The sequence below is a fragment of the Nesoenas mayeri genome, assembly GCF_963082525.1.
Source record: "Nesoenas mayeri genome assembly, chromosome: 22".
Classification (NCBI taxonomy): domain Eukaryota; kingdom Metazoa; phylum Chordata; class Aves; order Columbiformes; family Columbidae; genus Nesoenas; species Nesoenas mayeri.
The window spans coordinates 5,627,233-5,648,345 of record NC_137572.1 but is presented as its reverse complement, the minus strand read 5'-3'; the positions used below and the strand labels follow the sequence as shown (position 1 = coordinate 5,648,345).

The 21,113-nt window shown below is 44.9% G+C and overlaps 1 protein-coding gene across 1 annotated transcript; it reads left to right on the top strand.

The window, feature by feature from the left end:
- Window positions 1-10,985: 10,985 nt before the first annotated feature.
- Window positions 10,986-17,889, top strand: LAYN (layilin; the record flags this gene model as incomplete). Its single annotated transcript, XM_080358045.1, has 8 exons — window positions 10,986-11,052; window positions 12,462-12,485; window positions 13,597-13,894; window positions 15,221-15,378; window positions 15,723-15,761; window positions 16,119-16,202; window positions 16,914-17,016; window positions 17,535-17,889. The coding sequence occupies 8 exons, from the start codon at window positions 10,986-10,988 to the stop codon at window positions 17,887-17,889; spliced, it is 1,128 nt and encodes a 375-aa protein (XP_080214171.1).
- Window positions 17,890-21,113: the final 3,224 nt, after the last annotated feature.

Genomic DNA, 21,113 nt, shown 5'->3' with positions numbered 1-21,113 from the left:
AAGAGAAGCCTGAATCCCCACACCACCTCCTCTTGTTGAGTTACTTGTTCCCATAGTTAACATACAAACTTTGAGTCAGTAGTAAACAAACCCTCCATCTGAGAAAGCAGATTGCAGCTGTGCAATCAGTCGTGCAATAAGGTGATGTTTCTTGGATAGCAGGAGGCCAAATCCAGGCAAAACTGCACACACTTTGAACAACAAACATAGGAAAATTTCGGCAAAGCTCTTGGCAATTCAATCAGTTGACTCTAATTATTAAGGTTGGCATTGATACAGAAGTAAGGTGGTGAGAACCTTTTATCTTGGTGTTTTTAATAGCATGCAGTTCATAATTATTTCTGTTAACGACTAGACTAGCAGAGAGTATTTCTGGGGTTCCATTTCGGCAACAAGAAAAACTGTCTCTTTTAATTAGGTAGATTAATTGAACTCAAATCCTTCATAATCGCTTATCACTGACTTGAAGAAAACATAGCCCTGAGTACTCCATTTGGATGATAAGAAGCTAAGAAACAATGTCAAAACCGAAATGTGAACAGTCCATCCGAATGTGAGCTCCACTAAATAAGAGTCAATAAATTGTGCTCCCACTCATTCCTGGTCACATCCAAACAGAACCTGTTAGGATCCCAGCAGATTATGCAAAGAATATGTTCTGACTGACATAACGCGTAAGATACATGAGTAGACATCTGCACCTCTTGTTAAATAGTACTGCTGGGTTTTAATCCTTGTAAGGATGAGAAAGAAAACAAAACAAAGCGAACCACTGGACCCCCTTGTATTACAGTGCCTGTGATCCAGAGCTCACTGAAATCAATGGAAATCTGTCCAGAGACTTCAGTGCGATGCAGATCAGGTCCCTCACTCAGCACAAGCATTCTTAGCTAGATTAAATTGTGGGTCTCTTGGGTCACCAGGCAAGCCTGGACATGAGCAGGGAGAGTCAGACCCAGTTTCTCTAGTAACTGCAGGCCAAACCAAGAGCAAACAGTTTCCCTGAACACTCTACGGGCAAGAGTCACCCCTGCAGAACTTTTTATGCTTTTCTTGCTTTAAAAGATGGAGCCCATGGAGCTAACAAAAGAAAGTGCAGCAATCTTCCTTCTACAAGCCTTTTGGGTTTTGCGGATGATGTATGACAGACGATTTCTCCAGGTAAGCAGCAGCAGTTCGTAACTGTTGATATAAAAATCAGTAAGCCTGACTTATTTCCATACAGGAAAATATCCTGGGTGTCAATCTTCTTGAGTAAAGCACTTTGCATTTGCTTTGTCAGGCTATATATTGTCCTGGTCACATTTAGAAGTATCATGCGACAGCAATGTACAATGGTAGCACTGCACGGGCACAGCACCAATTGATAATGCCTTTATGTCGGAGTGCAGAAGAAACCTCATATCTGGATGTTTAAAACTTAAACCTTTATTTAAATTGTGCAGTCTCTATGCTAAGAATTATTTTTGACAGAAACAAGACAGAAACTGTTTCAAATCAAAGCCACAAACTAAAATCTTAGTACGTTGCTTGCTCACGATTTTTTCCCTTTCAGATATATAACTAGGCAATTTCTGGGCTTGCTGAAAGGGCTTAAGAATAGGTATTTCAGAAATGAACCGTATTCTAATTAAGGTTTTCATCTTTACTTGATTCCTTATTTACTCAATGGTTGTTCTGTAAAAACCTAAGTGATAGGTACTTGCAGATAATTGCTCTTGATTTTGCCATGAGCACTATATTTCATTATGCGAAGCACACGCAGCCGTATGGCTGTGCTAATTACACTGATGCAGAGAAGCCTCTCGCCCAAGGAAAACACTCACTGGTGCAAAAGTTGTTTGATTTAAGGTCTGTGAGAACATTCACGTCATGCAGGTAAGCAGGGAGACCTTGATGATACGACAAAAGTGTGTCATACGGGGCAGATGCAGGAGATAAGGAGGTATATTACACAGCTGTTGAAGATGTTCTCAGCCTCAGTTGCCGGTGTGTGTAGTATGGAGCGAAGGACAACCATATGGGCTTATCTATCTGCCTTCTGCCCCTGCAAATGTAAGTGGCAGCAGGATGGGGTTGTGCTGGTAGTGATTGAGAGGAAGAAAAAAGTGAAGGGGTACTTATAGAAACAAGACCTGAAATGCAAGGGAGTGAGATGACTGCAATGAGCTGGACAGGTAAAGTGCAAGTATATGGAAATGGCTGGCTAGGCCTCCAAGAAAAAGGGAGAGGGGTGGTGTGGGTCACCATCGGGGGAAGATGTGCAGGCTGAGCCTCCCACTGCAGCCCAGTGCCAGGATCCCAAGACATTCATTCCTTTGAGCTGTTAGTCTGTCTTTTTGGGGGGCCCCCCTCTATGGCAGGCTGGACTCCTGGTATGCATAAAACCAGGCTGAAGCCCCGATATCCAGATATCAGCCCAGAGGCATGTTCCTGGACTGCCACATGTGACACTAAAGCCCAGATAACCTTCAGCATCCCTGACAAAACCTGTAGCCATTTGTCCACAGGAGCAGGGCGGAAAACCCTTGTGTGCTCCTTGTTGACTTTGCCCATAGAAACCTCTTTTGCAACAAAGCTTGCTATGGCAAGAGCCGCCTGCACGCTTCGAACCAACAGTCCGGTCTCTGCACACAAGCCCCAGCAGAGCGACCATGACGACAGAGCGTACACAAAGGTTGCAGCCGTGGGGCTGACCCACAGCCCAGACTGGGGACACTGCAGCCCAGCAGTCCCAGGGGAGGACATGGGGCACCCAGGGCCAGCTAAGGAACCATCCCCAGAGGCACCTCTGCCCGTGAAATGCTTCTGGGTGCTCAGCAAATAGGTTGCTGTGTTAGCCATGGAAAAGGGAAGCAAATGAAGAGTGAAGAAGCTAGCCGGTTTTCCCTTTCCATTAAGTCTTTTAAAGCGTTTTATTATAAATGCAGTCCTTATCAGGATTATTACAAGGTAAGCTTCTTGAGGGTAAGTCCTGAATTCTTTTCATGCATTTTAACAATAAGGCATTCATGGGGGAAAGCTAGCAAAATCGTTTAATTTGCAGACAGATGTATGCTTGTAACTTCGCAGACGGTGTCTCATTCCTCATTTAGGAATGGCCTGATAAATACATAAGATATTTTTATTACATTATTAATTGCATACACACATATTCAACATAAGGCATAATTTATTAGAACTACTTAGGCATATTCAGTTTTGTACTGCAGAATAGATTTGCTGATTTCTTCAGCTACCGCAAGCTAGTGTGAAAGGTTGTTTGTTATAAGTGCATTTGAGGAGATAGAGTATGTTAATATAATGATTGGAAGTGCTTTCTTTTTTTCCAGGTTTGAATGCCATGACCCCATCACAAGAGTGGTGCTTGGTTTGTAGGCAGTGTAGTTAGCTGATTGTAACCACTGCTCCGCAATCACTACCCTCACTGCCATCAAAACAAGGCACAGGATTCCCTGCTGCAACCTTGGGACAGAAACTCTCTGCACTACAAAACTCCCTTATGACTTCTTTACTCCTAGTGCATCAGTTTATCTGTCAGGTATTAGGAAAATAACTTTCATTTAGCTTTCTTATTTAAGCATTCTCATTTAACAAGCTACTAAGTGAGGGGGGTTTTGAGCAATGAACTATGCCATAAATGCTTTTGCCTAATGTTCAAGAATGTTAATAATAGAGAAAGTAATTAGGAGTGGGGGTTGAAAGGGAACTCTCACATCAGCCTAGTTACTAGGCAGTGTAGTTAGCTGATTGCCAAAAGTACCAATCACTAGCCACACAGCCAGGTAAAAAGGCTTGGAAGATATCTCAATGGAGATCAGAGGCATGAGAATTTGAACAGAAGGCAGCCAGACTAATCTCTTTGCAGAAGCATCTAATAGACAGGCAAGCCAGTGAAATAAACCAGGGAAATATACTGGATTGCCCCTCACACATGCAAGAGACATCAGTGCGGTTGTCAAGCCAGTTTAACTGCACCCTACTGCGTGATACACTTCATCCTCAACTGGTTTGCATACAGGACACTAAAAAGCATTAGAACAATTTGTAAGGGTTTTTTGTTCCCCAAATTTGCAGACATCAGCTCCCATTCTGCTGGTGCTCATCTCGACCTTACACTTGTCTAAGGCCACTGTTTTCACATTTAATTCCATTCACTCTTGTTGCATAAATAAAATTGAGGCCCGTGATGGTAGCTATCTCCTGTTCATAGAGGGGCCCAAGGCCAGGCTTGGTGAGAACAGCCTGAAGACACTTGAAATGAGATGTACAATGTGGTCAGCCCTCTGGTCTTCCACATTTACGGTGACAGGCACTGTGCCTGTTACTGTGCAGCTGGGGCTCCCCTGCCTGGACCCAGCCATACAAGAGCAGGTGGGACAAGGCTCTGAGTAACCGAATCTAATTGAAGATGTCCCTGCCCATTACAGGAAGGTTGGACTGAATGACCTTTTAAGGTCCGTTCCAACCCACACTATTCTATGATTCTATGACGCAGCCCCATGCGGCGCCATGGGGACAGAGCCAGGGGAGCGCCCAATGGCTCCCAATGGACCCCTTGTCTTTGCTTGCTCACGCCCAAACAATGTGGCCTTCGCTCGCACCTTCTGGACCTCAGTCATGCTCCCGCCACCACTCGAGTCCCATCTGGGCCCTGCCACCCTACAACGTGAGAGGACCCTGCCCAGGAAGGCACCCTGCCCTATAGCAAAACCCTGCCCTATAGCAAAACCCTACCCTATAGCAAAACCCTGCCCTTCGAGGAGACCCTGCCCCGTGAGGAGACCCTGTCTGTAGTTTTGCACCATCTCTAGGTGCACACACCACTCTGCAGGGTCCTGAACCTCACCTGGGGCCTCAGGATGCTCCTGGGGTTGCTCTCCAGAGCCTCACATCTTTCCTGGGGTCCCTATTCCTTCCCTGGATCATCACATGGTCCTGTGCTCTCCCGGGGTCCCCGTACCTTCTCCCTGAGTCCTGCACCCTCTCCAGAGCCCACACACCCCCCCAGGGCCTCATGTCCCCTCTGCACCACTACCCCTCACCTTCCCAGGCACAATTAATGTGATTTTACTTTCCAGAGAGCAACACTGCTCCCCCGGCCTCACAACTTCCTACAAGTAAGTACGAAGTATAGCGTGCCCCCAGCTTGCTAAACCCTTGTTGCCTAGGTTTTGGGGAGGAATTAAGTCTCGGGAATTAATAATGACTCATTCCAGTGAGCTCTGAATGACAGAAGAGCCACAGCCCCTACTGTGCACAACAGATTTCAGCTGATACCTAATGTCTTGAGATCCAGACACTGGGAAAACTGACCTTCTGAACAGCCCCAAAGGATGCTTCAGTTGCCTTCTGTAGGACAGTGGCAACAGGAGCACTTGGTTACTTGCCTCTCATTTGTCTGATTTAGAAAGTGAGAAAAAGACTGAGAAAGAGAGAATCTCGGAAGCCCAAAGCGTGGAGAAACGTAAAGTAAAAGCAAAATGTCTTCAGCAGGTAAGAACCACCAAACCCAAACCTTTTTTTGTAAATATTTCCATTCACCATGTGTCATTTGGTGGAATACTGGAACTTCGGAAATGACCTGATGGACAATAATGTGAATCGCAAGGACCGGGCTCGCTGTGTGGTTGGTGGTGCAGCCCATTGTTTGATGGATAGCTTAAACTTAACTCCCAGTTGGGCCATGCTGGCTTGGGGCAGGGCTGTGTACTTCATTTCTTCACAGTAAGCACATCATGTCTGTTCTGATTTAGTATCTAAAAGCAGCCAACTGGGAGTGCCCAGATCCAAAAGTGGAGAATTGGGGTGGAGTTTGAGTGCTGCATGCATTTTCACACACCAAATCCTGGCATAGAGACATTAAAGCACAGCTCAAAGGATAAGTTTCTAAGTTGTCTTAGTTATTAATAGATCTTCTCCTGTGCTCAGCAGCAGTTGGTGCCAAGGGTTCATCGAGTGAGAGATCCGGGAAACTCGGTAGTGGATGGTTATTAAATCATCTTCAATAGAAATGCTTCTACCTTGGCCTGTGTCTTAGGGACAGGTTTAGGTGATATTTTTAGAGTGGTATAATTCAATAACCGCCAGACCGAGCCATTTCAAATTTTGTGGAAACTACTTGGCTGCAGCACAAACTGTAGATTTTAGCAGACAACACCAAAGCCGAGTTTATAGCTGATGCTGTCTTTCCAAAGGAAGGCGTAACTGGGACACTGCAGGGCCTTTCAGGCTGGATCCTTCTGGACTGCGCAGACTTAGTGGAGTTTTACAAAGCCCAGCACAAACCTGGCACGCAGCTGCCCACTCAGCACTTTAGCTAAAGGTTTGCGTAGTCTGTAAGTGGTGTATAGGATCGATAAAATTTAGCATGCTATGAGATGTATATATACTTATGTTTATGCCCTGACTCAAGCATTAAGTTGGCCATGAAAAGAAGCAAAATAAGTGACACGGTATCCATATCACTGCGGTTCATCTCCTGCAAAACACTGGGACTGGACCATACATATAGAGCCAGATGAGAGCAATCTGCGAGGGGTGCAGAAAGGTGCTGAGCTCTGCAAGTCTTTCCTACAAGTCAGCAATCCTCCTTGTCCAGTGAACAATTCCAAAATGCATCTCATCCATTACCATCAATTAACCTTCTTTCTGAATGCTGGCTGAAGCTAGCAACAGTTCCTTGAATCTTCTGCTCATTTTTAAAACATTCAGTAACAATAGATGATAGCAAAGATTTGCAGCTTTGGGCATCTGGCAGCCATAAAGATGACTGATTAATTTCAATGAGTAAATTACTTTTGGTCTTGTTCTTATTTGTCTGTCTTTAGTTAGGCAGTTCTAAGGTACCACCACCTGAGCCTGACCTGGGAACTGCCTCTGCTGTATGTTCACTTGAGTCCTCAGCTTCAACGAGGGATTTAAAGTTTACAATCAAGTTAAGTATTACTTGTTTATAATTCAATTTTCTGAGTTAATTGTGGTAAATATATTTCTTTTCAGGCCAGGAGAAGAGAAGAAATACTAGCTCTCCTGAGGAAACAGAGAGAAAAACGGATGGCGGTGAGTATGATTCCTTTTTATTATGGATGCATCTCAAGGTTTGTGCATACTTAGAATATGAGCAGCATCCAAAGGACCATAGTCTGTGCATACTTAGAATATGGGCAGCATCCAAAGGACCATAGTCCAGTGAATGAGGGTTCATGGGGTGTTGCAAACTATACCATGGTACCAGTCTTGCATAGTAAAAGCAGATCAGTTTGAACTGACTAAACATGCAGAAAAGTTGACTTTATTCAACAAATTCCCTAAGCAAAGAGGATCCTGCGCCTGTGTGATTCTGAAAGTCCAACCCACGCATGGAGCAGGAACACCCAGATGAGGTTACACAGGAAGGTGTCCAGGCGGGTTGGAATGTCTGCACAGAAGGAGACTCCACAACCCCCCTGGGCAGCCTGGGCCAGGCTCTGCCACCCTCAACCCAACAAGTTTCTTCTCACATTTCAGTGGAACCTCCTGTGTTCCAGTTTGAACCCATTGCCCCTTGTCCTGACACTGGTTGTCACCAGAAGAGCCTGGCTCCATCCTCCTGACACTCCCCCTTTCCATATTGATCCCCATGAATGAGTCCCCCCTCAGTGTCCTCTTGTCCAGCTCCAGAGCCCCAGCTCCCTCAGCCTTTCCTCACACGGGAGATGCTCCACTCCCTGCAGCATCTTGGTGGCTGCGCTGGACTCTCTGCAGCAGTTCCCTGTCCTGCTGGAACTGAGGGGCCACAGCTGGACACAAGATTCCAGGTGTGGTCTCCCCAGGGCAGAGCAGAGGGGCAGGAGAACCTCTTCCGCGGAAAGGCTGAAACTCAATTCATAACAAAGTTATTACCCTGGCTGCAGGTTTCTCATGCTCTGCTCCCTAAAAAGCTCTCACAAACTAAATTTGAGCAATAAAAGGAAGAACTCCATTTAGGGATTTTTGTTATTATCAGTAGTGAACTTTAGATTGAATGATTTATGGTGGTTTTGCTTGGTCTGGCCGGATGTTTATCAGGAGAAGAAAATTCAAGAATAAGAGGTCTTTATTATATTAAGGCACTGCTTTCCTTCAGTTGCAATTCACAAGATACAAAGCAGAGATGGATGAGTTTTTGACCCATATAATGTTAAACATCTGTGCTTCTGAAGAACTACATATCCTAACTAATACAATTTCATTACTCCATAGTAGAGAGGAGAATTGAAATGTTAAAGCTGATAAATGTAGTGATTTCAGAAGCAACTTGGAAAATAAGATTTCGAATGATACTTTCAGAAATGTCACATTCATTTTAGACATAAAACCTCCTTTCTCTTCCCCCTTATTTAAGTTTTTACCTTGGTTCATACGAAGTACTTTGTCTTCTCAAAGTTCATTAAAATGCTGAACTAAGTATATATGCTTTGTCCAAATTCTATGCATTTAATCTCGGCCTGAAACAAAACATAAGTGTCCTACCTTCTGCCACAATAACCCCTATGAGTTTTATAGCTCATTAGTATTGCTAGTGGAGTCTTTTGTTTCAGCACATTTAGAAAGAACTAGTGATACTTAATAAGTCTTTTTTTCTCTTTTTAGAAAGAGCTGATTTCTTATCCACATAAACCAAAGAGCAAAACTGATCGAGTGAGGTAAAGATAATACTTAAGTTTGGTGTTTTGGTTTTGGTTTTTTGTTAGTTTGTTTTTTCCTCTATCTAAATGGTCTAAATAGATGATACCTGAAGCAGACTTCCCTTAAGGCTAGGGGAGTAACACAGGCACAACAATTGCTAAACCAGGCAGTGAAGGATTCCTTAATTTATAACAAAGACTATACCAGCACTGCCCTGTCTATCACAAAATCTTAATCGCCTTCCCCAAATATAGTTGTGTCAGCCAGATGGGAGCTATGAGGGCAGTCTTAAAGGTATGTTTGGGCTATGGGCTAAGCTACAGCCTGAAGAGTTAAAAAGAACAGCTCTACTTATTATGAAGCTGTTCTTCATTTCCAAAAGCCACTCCATCCTTGAAAATGCTGAGGAGGTACCTCACAGCCCTTGATTCAGCAATTTCTTCCTTTTAATGAATGCTATTTCAATTCTTGGAGTGTATTGGGTTTACGTGACAAGGTTTTGGTAGTGGGGGGTGCTACACGAGTGCCTTCTGTGCTAAGCCGCTAGAAGCTTCTCCTGTGTCCAGCAGAGGCAATGCAGCCAGGTCCAGGATGGACCCGCCGTTGGCCAGGGCTGAGCCCATCAGCAGTGGTGCTGGTGCTAACTGTGATTACTTGGTTAAGAAGGTGGGGAAAAGCTGCACAACAGCAACTGTAGCTGGAGATTCATTGCTTAGTCTTCACGTTGTGATATCCAATGATACCACTTTGCTCAAACTGGTGCCAGTGTAAGAAAAATGGCCCTACTTAAATAACTTAAATGGCATTCATTAAAAGGAAGAAAATGCTGAATCAAGGTCTGTGAAGTGCCTGAGTGTAGAACTTACTGGGGAATTTGGACTAAAGAATCCCGTGCAGTACTTCACTTGATTAAATGTGATTTTTCTGTTAGCTTGCACATTGCCTTTGAAGTTTTCCTCAGTGTACTTTTCTATAAGTTATGATAGTTGTACGGGCGTTCTATTGGGTGGATTCTCTGAACCAGTGTTGTGTGATTTTTGCTTTCTACAAATAACTAGGCATTGACAAGGCATCTCTGTGCTTACCTATGGATATAAGTACCTGACACGACAACACAAACTTGGCTAAAGAACTCTGTACCCTGATCACACTGACTCTTCTTTGTAGAACCAGCCATAAAGTCAAACCCCACACCATTTTCAAAACATTAGTGTGCTTGTAACCAACTGATATTTCATGCAGCTGCAGCTGTTCCATCCACAGTTTGCTTTATTTGATACAGCTCTGTTATTTCCAGCAGGCAGAAGGTGTCTGAAGCCGACCTTATGGATCAAGAAGCAGTAAAGGCCCTTAAATAGTTCAGCTAAATTGTCTGATGGAGACAATGAAGTATTTACTTGCTCTAGAAAAAATATCCTGCTATCAGAACCACTCTGCTTGGACTTAAAGACACGTGCATTCCCCATTAGACTACATCTCTAGTTGCTTCTACTAAGACATGGCACAAAAGTGGCAAAGGCTGTGGATAGGCTTGCAGCAGCTAGTCATCCAAAATAAATGTCTTTGTTTTGCTGAAGTTAAAATAAATGCTTAATTTGGAAACATTTTAAATGATGTAACATATCAATATATTCATCAACAATTTGGGTGAGGGAATAGAGCGACTATCAGCAAGTTTGCTGGTGACACCAAGCTGGCAGGAGTGGTGACACTGGAAGCTGTGCTGCCATCAGAGACCTGGACAGGCTGGAGAGCTGGGCAGGGAAAATGGAATGAAATAGAACAAGGGCAAGTGTAGAGTCTTGAATCTGGGTAAGAACAACCCCAGGTTCCAGTATAAGTTGGGGAACAACTTGTTAGAAAGCAGCGTAGGGGAAAGGGTTCCTGCTCCATGGGGGGATTGCACTGGATGAGCTTTCCAGGTCCCTTCCGATCCCTGACATTCTGTGGTTCTGTGATTCTGTTCTAAAGCTGCAATGGGGGGAAACAAGCAGAAGTGATGAGGTGTCCGGAGCGCGACACGGGCGATGTTTGAGCACGGGGGCAGCGGGAAGATGTGCGGGCTTAGCGTGTGCCCCAGAGCGGCAGAGGCAGATGCCTCCGGAGGAGAGATGCGCAAAGAGGGAGGCGGGTCCCGTCCCCACGATTTGGCTGCGGGTCTTTGCTGCGTAGGGGCTGAGCCGCGCCCGGCCCACTGGCCCGGAGCCCGGGGCGGGACGGGGCGACGGCTCCTCCCCGCTCCATCTCCTCCTTCCCGGCGGGCGGGCCGTGGGCCACTCGCAGGAGGCGAGTGCAGCGAGCCGGGAGCGCAGCGCACATCCAGGGAGGCGCGGATGATGCTGGCGGCCGTGGCTCTGTGCGCCGCCGCGCTGGGCTGCGCTGCGGGGACACAGCTGCTGAGCGGTAAGAAGGGACGCGGTGCCGGCGCTGAGGGTGCCGGGGGGCGCGGGGTCCCTGCCGGTCGAGGCTCGGCCCGTGTCCCGCTTCAGCGGCCCATCCGCTTTTGCGCTGAGGGGGTTTGGCTGCCTGGGGAAGTCATGGCGATGTAGGCAAAGATGTGTGCGCGCTGCCTTGTGCAGTGATTTATCCCTTCTCTTAGCCCTGCCCTGGGGAGACCTCCGCATCCTCCGCGTTGGGTGGGAGCACCCCTGCCTTCCTGGTCCTGAAGGGGCACACTGAGAAGCCGTTTTCACTTTCCTCTTCTCATGAGAATCACAGAATGTCAGGGATCAGAAGGGATCTCAAGAGATCATCCAGTGCAATCCCCCCGCCGGAGCAGGAACACTTAGATGAGACTACACAGGAAGGTGTCCAGGCGGGTTGGAATGTCTGCAGAGAAACCCTTCTGCTCTCTCTGCTGCAGTTCTGCCTTGGTTCTGGAAATTTTAAGTGCTGTCCTGGCTAACAGAGCTATTCTTGTCAGCCGACTCTCAGTGATAATTCCCAGGCTGGCTGAATTTCCAGACAACAATAGGTTGTCTCACTCTTCCTCTACAAAGTCTCTTTTGGTTATGACTCTGCCTCCTGATTTTGTGTAAAGCAATGTTGTCTATTTAGCTGCCTTTCATAGGAATAGATATATGACAGCTCAAGGTTGGACCAGCAGTATTTTTGGATGTAGTAGTACCCAAGCTAGGTAGCCTAGTCTGGTTTTAGGGCACAGAATAGCCAGCCTAGGGGAAGTTTCTGCCTGGCTTGTTATGTTGGTACGTTCAGCAGAAAGCCTGAATGCTCTGATCTGTGAAATATTCATGTTATTCCAACATAAGGCAAATGGTCGTGTTATACCTATAAGTACATTTTTAATTTTGCCATGTTTTCATCTGCTGTGGGACTTTTGTGGGAGTGAGTCGGGGGGCTCAGCTGCCAGCTGTGAGCTTGGGGATGTGCTCCTTGCCATGATTTGTTTTACTTCTCAGTGTATTTGGCTCACCCGTGGTCTTGCACTAGCAAGACTCACTGCATTCAGCCGGCCTGGAAGCAAATCCCATGTAGGCAATGAGGAGATTAAGGCGAAATATGAGCAACCCTTTCAACATAGATTAGAGCGACATATCCAATTGTCCTCTGTTATAATTATAATTGGGAACCTAACTAGCAGTGAAGTCTAGACAGTAATAAATACAATACATATTTCCTTACCTGAAAGCAATGGCAAGTTTGGTTGATAAGACAGATTTTCCGCCAGGTAATGGGAACCAAACGTTTGCATGTCAGAAAAGAGCCTGAGCGCAGTTTGTGACACTATTTCTAGAAAGCTGCTGCGGTTTTTTAATAACAGTGTGCCATTTCTCTTCTGTCTTTCACGACAGCCGTGGACATGTCCCTCAGAAGAGGTAAGGCTTCTTGACCTTTTCACAAAGCCTGTATGAGTGTTAAATTACCAAGAGAAACCCATATTGTGCCTAGAGATGTATTTTTTAATACTTCTTTTGCAGTGCGGCCACTTTGAATTTCTGTGTAAAATGTCAGCAGACTCTGTGTTCAAAAATTCCAGTACAAAAGGTGTTTAAATTCCCACTCTTAGAGCAGCCATGCAGGAACACACAAGAATCAAGAAAAGCCAGCGCATACCCCATGGAGTGGTTTAAACGACCCATCATCACATCCCATTTGTTCTGAGCACATCACAAATGTCACTAAATGTTTTTCTTCTTTAGAAACATGTAAGTTAGCAGATTGTGTCTGCTGTGTGTTTGGACAGAAACATTTACCCAGTCAAACAAAACTGTTTGTTTCCACAGTCTAAATATTGGGACTCTTGTGCTGAGAAACACACGAGTGCATCATTTTGGATGATGTATCTTTCCACTTTGATCTTTGCTTTCCTTGTAGTCAAAATAAGCCGTGCTGCTCCATGCATGAGAAAGTCCTTGGGTTATAATAGTCTGAAAATAGACATTGTTTACTTCCTGGGCAGACAGCAATATTACAGTGCAAAGCAATGCTTACAATGGGACTGTGTGAACACATCTTGATCTGTGGCGGTATATACTCCATGAAACTGTTGCATACACCCCAGAAGGTAAATTATTGTTATATCTGCTTGTGCAACAGGATCTCTGATTTTAGCCATTTAAATCCCTTAAAAAGGCCTCCTTGAATCCTTGTAAGGGAACTACCCTATTAAAAGCTTGCACATATCCTCTTGCCCTCTGGCATTGCTGCTTTGTAAGGAGCTCTTCAAATCTCAGAGAATTAACGGGGAGATGAGAAGTGCAGGACATGAAAGAACAGCCCTGTGCAGATCAACCTTAACTGTTGCGAGCAGTAAGAAAAGTTTGGAGATGCCATTTGCTAGTCCAGTAATACAAGAGGCTTTTTATCTGTGTTGTATTTTCTAGATGAACTACCATACAGTGCGAAACTCAACCAAATGAAGCTATTAGCATTCACTTTTGTTACTAACAGGACTAGTTTGTGTCAAAGGTTTCTTTCCTTCCACAGGACAGACGGTTTGCCGGGGCGGAACACAGCGACCGTGCTACAAAATAGTCTATTTCCATGACGCTTCGCGCAGGACCAGCTATGAAGAAGCGCACCTCGCCTGCAGGGCCGACGGCGGACACCTCGTCAGTATTGAGACAGAAGCAGAGCAAAGACTGATCGAAAAACTCATTGAGAGTCTCTTGGCTTCTGATGGAGATTTTTGGATAGGGCTTAGGAGGAAAAAGGAGGAGGTGGACAATGGTACAGAGTGTCAGAACCTCTACTCCTGGTCAGACGGCAGCTCATACAAGTTCCGGTACGTAGCCGTGAATGAGAATGGGAAGCAGGCTGGTCGGGGACTGGCACCTGCCTTTAGCAATCAGAAGGGATTCTTCCAGAAGAATCAGGCAGTGTTGTCCCAGCTGTCATCCGGGTCCCTTCTGCAGACACTGAAGAGTGGGAGTAGCTCCAGAGAGCAATTAATCCCATCCAGATGAAAAGGGGTAGACAAATTACCTTCCAGAGGCTCTGCTCTCTCTCTGTTGCACTATAAAATATATATAAAATATATTTTATATATATATATATATATCAAAATAACCCAAATGTTCTATATTTTGTAGCAACGTGTCATATGTGTGACAAGCCTGCCTTTTCATTCCTCTTTTCTGGACATGTGTAAGAATACCTTGTCATAATGAACTTTATGCTTCGGGAACCTCTAAGAACTTGTAGTTGCTCTGTGCAGCAATCAATGCTTTCAGTACCCTTCAACATCTTAAAGTTTCTCCCATGGTTGAGATATTGGAGTTACATAGTAGGAAGCTGCTAAGAAACAGACATAGCTTTATTGCCCTTCATTAGTGAGCCACAGCTTATTAATGCTAAATGATAAAGCAAAAGAAAGATCGGTATGTGAAGGCAGCACTAGGAGAGGAAGGAAGGGAGGGAGGAACACGGCATTGTAATGATTGAAAAACATACTACTATAACATGTGTGGCGTTTTCCCCATGTTGAATACCTTGGTATATCTGGAATGACTTATACTGTATGGATCAGCTTTCAGAAAGCGCTAGGCATTGCTTGTTCCAAAATTAGTAGGTATTGAAAATCAGGAACACAGTCTTGGAAGTGTTTCTCTAAGATGCATAAAATGCCTCTTCAGTAATGATTGTATTATAGTGTTAAATAATGAAGCCTGCTTCCTCTGTGCCACTTGGAAAGGCCCACACAGCTTTCCAGTGGTGGAGGTTATTTGTACAAAAAAAGGCTTATCCGCAAGACGGGGTTTCTTCATGTTAGTGTTTTTCTAGACTTTTTCATTTTCTTACTAAATAGGTGTCAAAATATTGGAGGCATTGGGCACTGAGGCCAGAGAGCAAAAGTGACTTAGCTAGATGATTTTGTTGAGAGAAAGCTGAAGTTCTCAGCCTTTACTCAGCCTTGCAGAGGAGTTTCATGCGGTGAGGTACTCAGCCCATGTTGAACACCTTGCGCTGGCAATACTTGTATTGTTGTTGTTCTCACTGTTCCTTTTGGATTCTGCCCTCCGTGGTGCCCTGTGTGCTGTGTTCCCATTTGTGCTTCTGCAGTAAAAAGTGACATCAAGTCCCATATGACGTGTTTGTTGTGTTTTCTTAGGAACTGGTATGTAGATGAGCCATCCTGTGGGAGTGAAATCTGCGTTGTGATGTACCACCAGCCATCTGCCCCACCAGGTGTCGGAGGTCCCTACATGTTTCAATGGAATGATGACAGATGCAACATGAAAAATAACTTCATTTGCAAATATGCCCTCGGTAATGAGTCATTCTGCAGCTTTAAAAACCAACCTGCTCCCAGTCCCCATCATAGATAGGGAAACCCTTTCTTAGCTTCACTGGAAAGATCTGTTGGGACGCAGATATCTTTAAATATATGCAAGTCCTGGGGAAAACGATCTCAATATCTAACATATGTAGCTACTTGCCTTGTGACTTCTATAGATGCTCAGAGAATTTTGATAAAGCGTGTGAAATCTTCAATGGGGCCTGAGGGAGAGAGAACACTAAAGAGGGGTGCTCATTTTATTAGGCTGTATTCAGTATGCTTGGGCACCCTACTCAAGCTTATGAGCAAATTGTGCATATCTTTCTTTTTTTAGAGAAGCCAACGAATGCTCCAATGGAGAATTCTCAAAGAGGTGAGCTACACATCATTGTTTTTATGAATTATATTTGAACTTGTAGTAGAAATACGCTCTGTTGCGTTCATTGTCAAGGATGCTTCCAGACTGAAAACTTGCTGAGCAAGAAGCTTCCCTGCAGTCTGCACCTTCTCGAGCTGCTCTGCAATCCAGCCTGCAAGACCACAGTCCTGCTGTTGGTGGTGCAGCATCTGGGGTCACTGGTCGCACTGCAGAAATCTAAGCAAAGGGGTACCAGTCCGCCTTCCATACCTTTGCGGCTGGCAGATTCTTCAATCTCCTCTCACCTCACTTTTATGATTCTTAGCTCTTTCAAATAATGTCTTTAATATTCATTAAGCTGCTTCTTTCCAGATGATGCAACAGAGCCCTTGAATCCAGTGTTCCCAGAAGAACGCCGTAAGAAAGATGCTAATGTAACAGTTGTAGAGGCCAAAGGTACGTTGTGCATTCAACACCTGGCCTGCTCTATCGATGCAGGCACACATCTCTCCCATGGGGCTGCAAACAGCCAACACTTCAGTCTGAATTGTTTGACTCTAATGTAGGAGACTGAAGTTAGGCACCTGTGTCTGCTCCTTCATCTTTTCCAGTACAAACCTAAAGTAACTGCATCTAAATCTAAAGCTGTGCAAAGTATCTTGGGCCTGAAAAAGGCTCTTTTAATTTATTGAATCACTTCTGAGTGTCTAAATTGTTAATGTTTTGTTAGTAAGTCTATTATTAACTATGAAAAACTTTCTGTTTCTTCTTACCGCACCAACTTTCCCTTCTAAAAATTCACGTGTCATAAAAGACATTTTGCTCTCTGAAATCTTCTGGCTGGGGGTTCCTAAGCTTTCATAAGACAGCATGTCTTGTTAACCTGCCCTACCATTGCCGTCTTACAGTGAGGCAGTGAGGCTCGTTGCCTTCTCATCTTGAAGGTTTGAGCTCTTTTTACTCTAGCTTGCTTAACTAGATGATCAGTCTCTGTTAGACTTGCTGCCTTCAAGAAGACGGATCTACTCCTAGATTATGAACAAGACTAGAAGCCCATTGAGGTGTGACGATGATGCCTTTGGCAGCTGTTGGCTGTTCCATGAAGTTCTGTGCATGGTAAATGCAACTGGAAGTGAATAAACGCTTGGATCTAATTTTTGTCCCTAGAACCTGTTCAAAGCCTTGGCTACATCCTTATTCCCAGCATTCCTGTGCTGCTTCTCCTGACAGTCATTACACTCATCTTCTGGTTTTGGCTTTTGGTGAAGAGGTAAGTGACATTTTGTTGTAACAGGTGAACCCGTGATGTCTTGTCCTGGCAATCATTTCACAGCTAGCTTCAGAATCCTTTAGGATGCTCTGGAGATGACTGCTTTCAGCCAAATTAGTGTTTTAAAAGTGCCATGGATACTCCAGGCTGAGTAAAATTTTAAGTAAATCGTATTATGTCATTTTATTGTGTTCATAGACATATAGTAGTTAGAGAACAGTGCAAAACAAGGTGATGATTTTGAAGTGCTAGCATTTAAGTTGTCTTATTAAAAAAATACTGAATTATCAGAAGATGCCCTTCAGAAGTGAAGAACGCAGTAATAGAAATAAAAGGATGTAAGCTTGGAGCAAATAACATTTACCAATTCCCTCTCCCTGCAAATGTCATCCTGAGTTCAGGCTCTGAATGTCAGCTTTCCTCAAGGGCCATCATTAAATTACTGTAAGAGAGGTGTGGTGGTGTTTTGTATGTAAAAAAAGCATATTATGACTTGTCCTCTTTCCTCCATCCCTAAGGAGACAGGAACATATAGACACGAGCCCAAAGGAGGAAGATGGATGGCTGTCTAACCCCAGGAGGAACAGCCCAAATTTGGACATTTACAAAGTAATCAAGAAGCAATCAGAAGCAGATCTGGCTGGAACCAGGCCTGCCACTAAGAACTCTTCCTTCCGTACACAAGATAAGGTGCTTGACAGCCTCTCCAGGGATTATGTTAACACAGCAATGAATACGCCAACTCATGGCTTTGTGACATTGGCCAAGACTGAAAGTGGCTTTGTGACCAATGATATCTATGAGCTGTGTGGAGATCATGTGGGGAGGAGCAAGGAATCGGCCTGGGTGGAGAATGAGATTTATGGATATTAAAGAAATGGACCAAAACACCTGGAATATGGATGACAAAGTGAACATCAATGCAAGTTAACCTGCCCTTCCTATGCACTCCTTTTAACCATAGTACCTGTGATGTTTATCCCAGTTTTGCATTGTCTCTATATTCTTCATTTTTTATAAAGACTGTGGGTTTTCAAAGATCCAAACTGCAAAGAATGTGTATGTTTTGCTTTGCATCAAGCCCCTTGTTGCCCCAGGAACGGCTTGTTAATAGTATTGATTCTTTTTTGTACTCCAAAGATTTGGTCATGAGACGTGATCAGATCAATGTTTGTCTCACCGTTATAAGGACTCAACAACCTTCATGGGAGCTTGGAGCAAATTCCTGTGCGAGGTCTCTGCTCGGTCACATTTGTCAGTGCAGCGAAGTGTAACAGGAGTTTGGTTAAAAACTCAAATTCACTTTGACTTGAATATGCTCAGGGCAAAATCCCATGTGCTGCTGGATATGGTGTTGCTTTAGCTGAATTCCATTGTAAAATCAGCTTAGAGGATGCTGGAGGTACCTGCAATGGCCCAGGCTTTCAGAAAAGAATAGCGAGAGAATTCGGATTTATCAAATAAGCACATGATCTGGTGGCATAAGGGACTACTTTCTGCAGAATGTTTGATGTTAGTATTGAGATCTGCAAAACTGAAAATGCGTTTACAAATACAAGATTCGCCCCACTGAAATGAATAATGACAATCCATTCTTGCGCTTCCCAGCTCCTTCAGGCTGTTGATGGACAACGCAGCGTTGTTTCACACTCTCTGCTCTTTAAACATATTTGTCCTTACTTGAACACATTGGTGCTAATGGGAGTTCGGAGTGTGGAGCACAAGTTCTGCAGCACATGGGAGATTCTAAGGCAAAGTCAGTGGCCACTAAATACTGATAACAGTGGTGTGGCCTCTGCATCTTTTATTTTTGTACAGAGCTTTGGTGTTTTGTGTGTGTTTTTTTTCCTTTGGCAGACACTAAGCATCTTCTAGGCATTGAAAAACAGAAGCTCAAGACAGATATTGGAGCTTAGGTGTGTAGGCATGTAAAGCCATATTTTGGCTACTCTGGTCTTTTGAGCTGCTGGCCTGTTGAACTCCAAGTCAGCTCCATATGCTCAGGATCTCTGGAAGTTATTAGAAGGCGAGGTGATTTATAATCTCTGACATCTCTGCTTTAGTAGAGCATCTCAACTGTGGTATTAGCTACCAGAACATTGACCACAAGAGGGTATGTGTGTTCTACAGTTGGACTCATTCAGCCAGCTGCTGCAAACAGCCTGGAAGAGCGCCTGTGTACCAGCGTGTGTGAGTAGTGCTTGAATCACTTTCCTTGAAGCATGGCAAAAGCTATCGATGGCCGCTAAAGGCTGCTGTACAAACAATGTTCTTGTGTTTGCAGCTCTTTTAGCAGCATTATTAAGAAATTTTTTGGTAATCTGAACTGTCAGGTCAAAAATGGCTTTGTGGCGTGCAGCACAATAAAGTTTCTTTTACCATACCAAGCTTGCATCATGTTAGAGTTATTGTTTGGTCGGTGTTGCAGATTTCTGGAAGAAATGAAGCATCATATAGGGTGATGGAAATTTCACGAGTAGCAGCTCGGGATGACACCATTTTCTATTAAAGCAGGATTATGGTAATCTTGCTCATGAACCTCTCAATCATTTAGAAGGGTGCATGTCTGACTAAGTCAAATAATCAGTTAGTCATTGCCAGAATTTCTTAGGGGGATAAATACGGCAGTAACAGCACAGTTATTACCCATAGCAGTCTAAGGCAGCAGCGTCATCTCGAAATGTCATTCCTTAGATGAATCTCATGAACTGCAAGTGCGGTGAAGGACAGGTTTTAACTTTCCACCCAGGTCTTCAGTTCCCTTTGGAGAACAGTCATTGCTGCGTGACATGTAGCAAATTACCCAACTTTCCACAAGTATGAGGCAGCCTTACGTGTAAGTTTTGAATACGAATGGAAAGCAAGAGACAGAAGTTTGTTTCTTGTATTCTTCTCCTTGCTCTTTGTGGCCACGCTCTGTTTTGAGCTGCATTTGCGTCCACTGAACTCTGTGCTCATGAAGGGTCTGTGGCTGTTGCTGGACATGGATCTGACTCAACAGACACATGTGCTCCTTCACCATGAGCATTCGGACATGCCTTGTCTGGCATCCAGATGTCAGACGGCACCAGTTCTCCAGCCTGAGGTGGTCGGGACAGGGAGCAATCAGAGAGGGATCTCAAACCAGGATAAATAATCCATGGAGCTAAGGAGATTAACTCACATACGATTTTGCTGAAAGAGCTGTAGGTTTTTGGCCATTCACTATAGCTAACTGCAACAAACTGTTCTATACCAAAAGAGAGCAAAGAGATACATAACTTGTAAGAGTAGAAACAATGCAAGATTGAGAGCAGAGATCTGGGCTCAGATTTTCAGCAGCATAAAATTCTGCGGGCAGCAAAAGAGCCTGTTCAAGATCACTAACTCTGGATGGAGCGTTAAACAGCTCCTTTGGGAGCTGCTCTCAGTAGCTACTGATGGCAGAAACACTTCCATGTTCTCCTTTCCCATTAGTTATGCCAAATGCAACAACAGGACCCAAATTCCTTTTGGCAGAAGGGTGTCCAGGGGTATTTTGGCAGAAGGGTATTCAGGGCAACAAAGATGCTGGAGGGAGTGGAGCATCTCCCGTGTGAGGAAAGGCTGAGGGAGCTGGGGCTCTGGAGCTGGACAAGAGGACACTGAGGGGGGACTCGTTCATGGGGATCAATATGGAAAGGGGCAGTGTCAGGAGGATGGAGCCAGGCTCTGCTGGTGACAACCAGGGACAGGACAAGGGGCAATGGCTGCAAACTGGAACACAGGAGGTTTCACTGAAATGTGAGGAGCAACTTCTTCATGGTGAGGGTGGCAGAGCCTGGCCCAGGCTGCCCAGGGGGGTTGTGGAGTCTCCTTCTGTGCAGACATTCCAACCCGCCTGGACACCTTCCTGTGTAACCTCATCTGGGTGTTCCTGCTCCATGGGGGATTGCACTGGATGGGCTTTCCAGGTCCTTTCCAACCCCTGACATTCTGTGGTTCTGTGCCCCTCCACCGTGTCGCGGCGGGACCGTCCATGCCCGGTATCGCCGGGGAGGGGAGGGGAGGGGACCCCGGGCAGCCGCCTCGCCGCCGTGGCTGCGGTTGCCATGGCGAGGGCCCGCCCCCGCTGACGC